Genomic DNA, 7,682 nt, shown 5'->3' on the forward strand with positions numbered 1-7,682 from the left:
TTTTTCTTTTTCTTTCTTTTCTTCTTCTTTTTTTTTTTTTGAAACGGAGTTTTGCTCTTGTTGCTCAGTCTGGAGTGCAATGGCGTGATCTCAGCTCACCGCAACCTCCACCTTTTTTCTAAAATAGTAGAAACCCTGTCTCTACAAAAATCAAAATATGGGCATAGTGGCACATGCCTAGTCCCAACTACTCAGGAGGCTGAGGCAGGAGGATCACCTGAGCCGGCAAAAGGGGAGGCCCCAGTGAGCTGTGATTGCACCGCTGGACTCCAGCCTGAGTGACAGGCTCAAAAAAAAAAAAAAGATCGTGACTCTCCAGGGTGAAGAAAGGGGTCTACAGTTTTATTCTGTTATTTTTTCATGCAATCCTACAGATAGGAATGGAGATCAGGAGTCTACAGTTTCAACAAGTCCCCTAGGCGACCCTGACGCACGGTCAGGAGTTAAGAAGTATTGACATTAGAACTTCTAGGTGACACCACAAGTTTATCCCAGTAATACGAGGATCCTGCTGGCCCCCTAAGTAGGCAAGTGTCACAGGTCTAACGAGGCAGAGTGGGTCAGATAGGTGCAAAAATACCAGTGCTCTTCTATGTCACCAGCTCAGTGACGGGTACCTATTAATAGCTATTCAATCCATTTTCTTTAAACTATATCTATCCATGATATATGATACATAAACTGATTTTTAAACAATACGTATAGGGCAATAGAATGAGCTGGGGAAAGGGGTAAAGAAAACTAGATTTAAAACTGACTTCTGCCAAGTCACTTTTTGACGACAAATGGAAACAAAAATAACCCTTGCTTTCTTACTGCAGGATTATGGGAGGTGGCATACCAGAAAGAGAACAGACTCAAAAGCTTGGTCCTGGCTCTTCCACCTGCCTCTCTGAGCCTCAGTTTCCTCATCTGCCCACTAGGAATAATAGTACTGGCCCCTACTCTCCCCAAAGGGCTCTTGGAGGCTCTGACAGCAGAGCAGGTGTGAAAGTGCTCAGGAGACTGCTCATGACGTTTGGCCCAGCACTGGCACGACCCTGCTGGCATCTCCAGGCACTCAGTGGCACTTCTCACTCGTCAGAGCCCTCTGCACGGATGTGTGTTTTCTCCCCTTCACAAGACAATGAGTTCAGAGGGCAGGGTCCCCCCTCTCTGTATTTTGTTCACTGTCCCCAGCATGATGCGAGGCACACAAAGGCAACATCGTGCTGGGGTGGACCCAGCGCTGGCCTGGTTGTTACGCGGCCCGACTCGCTGGCTGTGTGGCACCTTCCCAGCTCTCGGGTGCTCACTTGTAACTCTGGTGTGAGGAACAGAAACACCTAAGGCGGAGAGCCTAGTCCAGCGCCTGCCCTCAGGAGGGCTGCAATAACCATTCTGTCAGTGGCAGCTCGGAGGTGCTTTTGTAAAGTACATGCTACACAGAGTGATGATAAGGCCTGTCCAGGTACCCAGCGCAACTTCTGGCCCTGTACACCACAGCCAGCCCTGGGAAGGGCGTTCCTGCCACACCAGAGGGTTGGTGACCACTGACGGGTCACCCATAAATCCCGCTGACTTAGGGGTATACGAGATGCCACATCCCTCCCTTCCCATTCCCTCCACCTTCCACTCCCTCCACTCACCTTTTCGGATCCAGGACACAAGAGGGGTGGGGTCACCTGAGACCACACATTCCATCACCACAATCTGGCCAGACACCACAGTGGTGTTCTCTGGGGCTGCCACAATGACCATGCCCTGCCCTGTGGTGGATGCCAGGGACCCTGGAGAAAAAGACAGACCAGCAGGCAGGCTTACCATTAGGCATTTGCCATGCAATACCTCGCCGGAGGCTCACAGTAACCTGGTGAGGTGGTACGGGGACAGCAGCAATGGTTCCATCTGTCAGACGGGGGATGGTGGCTATAAACTTCAGCAGGGCTGGGACTGGACCTCTAAGCTCTCTCTTTTGGAGCCAGAATTGCCTGAGCCTCAGCTCAGCACCAGAGAAATGATTAGACAGACCCACGACTACCTCCATTCTTCCCTCCCAAATGCAGCCCACCCTCTAGGCAGAGGACTGTCACAAGGTCACAGGCAAAGCACCAGACTTGGAGTCAACATCGTTTCTAGTTCCAGCACTGCCATTAACGCACTGGGTGGCCTTAGGCAAATCCCTTCACCAAAGGGTCTTGGATTCCCCAGTGGAAAAGGCAGGCAGTGGGCTTGAGGTTCTGCCTGCGTGGCAGCTCCCTAAACCCCGATTTCCTGCCAAGTTCTCCATGTGACCCTGGTCCCCTGGGTGGAGTGGTGAATATCTGGATTGTCCAGCAGGTGGAGGCAGAGACCCCCAGAACAGGAGAGAGAGGCCACCCGGCTGGGGGAGCCCACCAGCTAAGCTCAGGGGGAACAGGGTGGGAACGGGTGGGAGTGCGGGGAGGGGAATGGGAGCGGGGAGGGATCACTGGCAAAGGGAAGCAAGGGAGGGCCCTGGGGGAGGTCTGAAGTGGGCTCTGTTGAGCACCTGCCAGGTGCCAGGCACTTCCCATTCTTGTTTCAAGGACTCTGCGAGCGTCTCTGAGCTGGACATTTGATAGGGAGCCCAGGGCCACGCAGGTGGTGAGCAGAGAAGCCAGGGTTCAAACCAGGTATTCCCAACCCCAAACCCTGTGCCCTTCCTACTCCATCACACTGGGGCAAGAGCCTTTCAAAGAAACAGAGTAAAGGACAGCAGTGCTGGACCACAGGGGGTCAGATTTGCAGGACACAGAAAGCAAAGAGGGACGAATCCCCCAGTGCCTGAACCCCGCAGTGATTACAGAAGGGTGGGAGAGAAAGGGGCAAGGACCAGGGCTTCTGGGCGCTGACACCCCCTCAGATGCCCCACCTCCCCACCTGTGTCCCCAGCCTTCGATGCTCCATCCACCCGAGGGCACACAGGCTCTGTATGAAGAGAAGAGCCCCGCACCGGAGCCCGGGGTCTTGTATTCCAGCCCAGTTCTCCTCCACTTTGCTGGGTGGCAGTGCCCTCTCGGCCTCATCACCTCACTTGCCAATGGGACTAACACCCATCACCTACTTGAGGTCCCTCCCAGCTCTGAAGTGGCCGGCTGCAGAAACCCCCAGGTTTGCCCACCCAGCCAGCCTCCTTACCTCTGCGGGCCACACTGAGTAAGGCGTCCTGGCTGAAGCGCTGGCGAACTGAGTTGGTGGCCACACAGCGGTAGGAGCCCGCATCACCCTTCTGAACATCCAGGATCTGAAGGATGCCGTTGGGAAGCGTGATGAGCCTTGGGAAGAGGAGAGCGGGCAACTGTGAGGTGCGCAGAGGGTCCACAGGGAGGGTGGCTCATGATAAAAGAAATGCGAATTAAAACTCTAAGATACCATTTTCACCTGTTAGATTGGTGAAAATCAGAAGGTTTAATAACACTCCATGTGGGCCAGGCGCAGTGGCTCACGCCTGTGATCCCAGCACTTTGGGAGGTTGAGGTGGGTAGATCACAAGGTCAGGAGTTTGAGACCAGCCTGGCCAACAGAGTGAAGCCCCATCTCTACTAAAAATACTAAAAATTGCTGGGCATGGTGGCACATGCCTGTAGTTTCAGCCACTCTGGAGGCGGAGGCAGGAGAATCACTCGAACCCGGGAGGCAGAGGTTGCAGTGAATCGAGACCGCGCTATTGCACACCAGCCTGGGTGACAGAGGGAGACTCCGTCTCAAAAAAAAAAAAAAAAAGACAAAGAACAGCCCATGTGGATGGGGGAATGGGGGAAGGCACTCCTGCCTTGAGGGTGGCCCTGCCCGTACACCATCTGTCCAGGGCACGTTGGCAATATCTCAACATCGAAACTTCTAGGGCTCTAACCCACAGATGCTCTCAGGTGTGAGCACGAGAACAATGTCACACGATACTCACTCCAGCACTGTCTGGAATAGCAAACAGCGGGAGACAACCCGAGTGTCCATCGGCAGGGTTGGAACGGGCTAAATTGGTTTGGGTACATGTGCACAATGGAATGCCAGGCAGCTGCTAAAAAGGAGGCAGCTCTGTGTGTGCTGATAGAGGGCCATCTGCAAACGTGTTCTAGTACAAAACAGTACGTGTGAGGGCACGGAGGCTTCTCTGCTTTCGTATACATTGAATGTTCCTGGTAATGGTGGTTGTCTCCGGGAAGGGGACCTGGGATCCAGGGGACTGAGGGTGGAAAGGACTGACTTTTTATTATATATCTTTCTATACAGTTTGAATTTTTTTTTTTTTTTTTTGAGACAGAGTTTTGTTCTTGTTGCCCAGGCTGGAGTGCGGTGGCGTGATCTCGGCTCACCACAACCTCTGCCTCCCGGGTTCAAACGATTCTCCTGCCTCAGCCTCCCGCATTGCTGGGATTACAGGCACATGCCAACACTGTATTTTTAGCAGAGACGGGGTTTCTCCATGTTGGTCAGGGTGGTCTCTAACTCCTGATTTCAGGTGATCTGCCTGCCTCAGCCTCCCAAAGTGCTGGGATTACAGGCGTGAGCCACCACGCCCATCACAGTTTGAATTTCTTTTACCCCTTGCCCATATTACCTTCTCCCTCCCTTGATAAAATACTCTTTATTCACACCATCTCATGTGACCCTCAAAACAAGCCCAAGACATAGAGGGGGTCGCAACCTCCATCTTACTGGTGAAAAATAGGCTCAGAGGGAGAGGGGTGTTTTCCTTGGGTCTCACAGATGGAGCACAGTGAAAACTCGAACCTGGGTCTTTTGGTGCCAAATGTCATATTCATCCCACCTGCCTGTCTCAGCAGCCATTGGATGGCTGAGAATGCCCTTGGAGGGGATGTAGTCTGCAAGCAGACTCAGTCAACACGTACGTTACTTAGAAGGCGTGTGATGGATGAGGGTGTTCCCTGTCTTCTGGGTTACAGAGGTAGAAAGGTCCAGAGACCTTCCTTAAGAAACGATGTAATCTGGGATAGGGAGGTCTCCCTGAGGGTTGGGATGGTGGGGGACCAGAGTGGGCTCTGATCTAAGCAGGGGTGAGTGGGTCCTTTGGAATCCTCCAACTGGGATCCCTGCAGGGTCAGCTCCAGGTTGAGAGTCCTAGTTTCTCAACAGAGCCAACGGTGCTGGCCTCTGGGACGTAGGCTGGGCCAGGGTCAGAGAGGGAAGGGGGCAGTTGTGCGCCTGGTGGAGCTCCCTCAGCTCATGGGGAAGTGGGGTGTGAAAAAATCTAAACATGGGAGAAGCGAAGTAGCTCTAAGGCTGGGGGGAAGAAGAACATTCTAAACAGAGGCCTACAAACCCACTGTGTCCCAGAGACTTACAGGACTTAGAGAAAAAAGGCATAAACCTGCGCCACTCTTTCCTGCACTGCACAGGCAAACCCGCCCCTGCCCGCGGCCTCTCACCCCCAGCTCCAATAGCTCCTACCTAGGGGCTGAGGCAGATTGAAAGGGACAGGAGGCAAGTGTGGCTGGAGGGAAGTCCTGGGCCAGGACCCAGTCTGCTGCCAGAGAACTGACAGGAAAGGGCAAACCGGGGAAGGACGAGCAGGACCCACCCAGGAAACAGGCCCCACCCCATCCACCTAATGTGCTCTGCCTCCAAGACCCTTCCTTCTCCTCTTTTCCTCCCTTGGCCTAGAGAGCTGACCATGCTGCTGGGAACTGCCTACGTTTCCCAGCCAGTGCTTCTAGGTCTTCCCAGGGAAATACGTGCTCTGAGTACTCAGGAGCTAGCCTCTCCTTTGAAAAAATAACATTTCCTTAGTTATGTGTGTTGAATGAATGAAGAAATGAATAAATGAATAATTCCTTTCCCCAGATACTACTGCCGCAGCCAGTAGAGGCAAGGGGCTTTGGGAGGCACAGGCAGGCGGACTGCTCGAGCCCAGGAGCTGGAGACCAGCCTGGGCAACATGGGCAAAACCCAGTCTCTACAAAAAATACAAAAATTTGCCAGGCATGGTGGCGCACACCTGTAGTTCCAGCCATACAGGAGGCTGAAGTGGGAAGGTCACTGAAGCCCAGGAGGTGGAGGCTGCAGTGAGCAGTGATTGTGCCACTGCACTCCAACCTGGGCAGCAGAGTGAGACCCTGACTCAAAAAAAAATCTTTTGCTTTACTAAAATGTGTTTTTAGAAGCTCTGTCCTTGGAAAGATGTTCAAGATATATTAGTGGGGGAAAAAAGTCAAAAACGGTGTTTATGAAAAAATTCTATTTTTAGAAAATAGACAAAATTTATGTTAGGATGGATATGCACAGAACAAGTCAAAGCTGACAAAGCCTGTGTGGTTTATGGGGGTTTTCTGTAGGAGCGGGATTACCAGGGACTCTTATGTATTGTGCTTTTTAAGTTTTTTTTCTTTTTTTTTTTTGAGACAGAGTCTTGCTCTGTTGTCAGGCTGGAGTGCAGTGGCACAATCTCAGCTCACTGCTACCTCCATTTCCCGGGTTCAAGTGATTCTCCTGCCTCACCCTCCCGGGTAGCTGGGACTACAGGTGCGTGCCACCACGCCAGGCTAATTTTTGTATTTTTAGTAAAGATGGGATTTCACCATGTTGGCCAGGATGGTCTTGCTGGGATTACTGGAGTGAGCCACCTCGCCTGGCCTTAAGTATCTTTCTTTTTTTTTCAATAAATATATATCAGGAAATATAAACTTTGTAAAACATAAGTTGCTAATAGTCTGTTCCCATGTACACTTTGTTTTGTAACCTGGGCTCTAACACAGAAGCACTGTGACACAGTGGAGAGAACTGGTTTCGGTGTGTGATTTTAGCAAGATTCCATACCTGAGCCACAGTTTCTCATCTGAAAAGTTTGTTAGATAATTCCTGTCCTGCCTGCTTCACAACCCTGACCCTCTTAATGTGTTCTGAGCTCACATCAGATAATAGAAACATATTTATGAATTGCAAGGTCTAAGCACATGTTTACAGCGGTGTAACCCATATACGTATTTCAAAAGACTGCAAGGACGCGCTCAAATGGGTACTAGCTGTGTTCAGTCAGTAGGTGACTTTTTACCCCTTTCTGCAAAGTTGGTACACTTTACCATTTTAAAAGAAATTCAAATTTCAAATAAAATAAAAGCTACTTGTAGAATGAAAAACAATCTCAATTCAAAAGGAAGGGATTCCTCTTTTTCCAACCTCAAACCCAAGTCTGCTGCCTCTCCCCACAAAAGGCCACTTGGGCCCTGGATTAAAGAACACAGAAGAAATGATGCAGCTGCTCTGAATTTCCCAAGGGCCGCAGCGCCCCCTCCCCAAGTCCTTCAGATCCACCCAGGGCAAGGGGATACTGGCTGGGAGTCACATGAGATTGTCAGAAATGGGAGACGGTAGGGCAGAAACCAATGCTATTTAAGTCCCTTAGTTCCATGTTTCTTAAAATATGAGTGGGCCAGACGCGGTGGTTCACGTCTGTAATCCCAGCACTTTGGGAGGCCAAGGTGGGTGGATCACCTGAGGTCAGGAGTTCAAGACCAGCCTGGCCAACATGGCAAAACTCTGTCTCTACTAAAAATACAAAAATTAGCCGGGCGTGGTGGCGGACACCTGTAATCCCAGCTACTTGGGAGGCTGAGGCAGGAGACTGTCTCGAACCTGGGAGGCAGAGGTTGCAGTGAGCCGAGATGGAGCCACTGCACTCAGCCTGGGAGACAGAGCGAGACTCCATCAAAAAAAAAAAAAAAAAA

The 7,682-nt window shown here is 51.3% G+C and overlaps 1 protein-coding gene across 1 annotated transcript in view; it reads right to left on the minus strand.

Annotated features, from left to right (window-relative positions):
* The window catches only part of IGDCC4 (immunoglobulin superfamily DCC subclass member 4), a 47,950-nt gene that overhangs the window by 21,371 nt on the left and 18,897 nt on the right, over nucleotides 1-7,682 (minus strand). The window contains 2 exon segments of the mRNA XM_032250990.1: nucleotides 1,629-1,769; nucleotides 3,139-3,275. Of these exon segments, the coding sequence (XP_032106881.1) occupies nucleotides 1,629-1,769; nucleotides 3,139-3,275 (278 nt within the window).

The sequence above is a fragment of the Sapajus apella genome, unplaced genomic scaffold (assembly GCF_009761245.1).
Source record: "Sapajus apella isolate SASKATOON/1434 unplaced genomic scaffold, GSC_monkey_1.0 scaffold74, whole genome shotgun sequence".
NCBI lineage: Eukaryota > Metazoa > Chordata > Mammalia > Primates > Cebidae > Sapajus > Sapajus apella.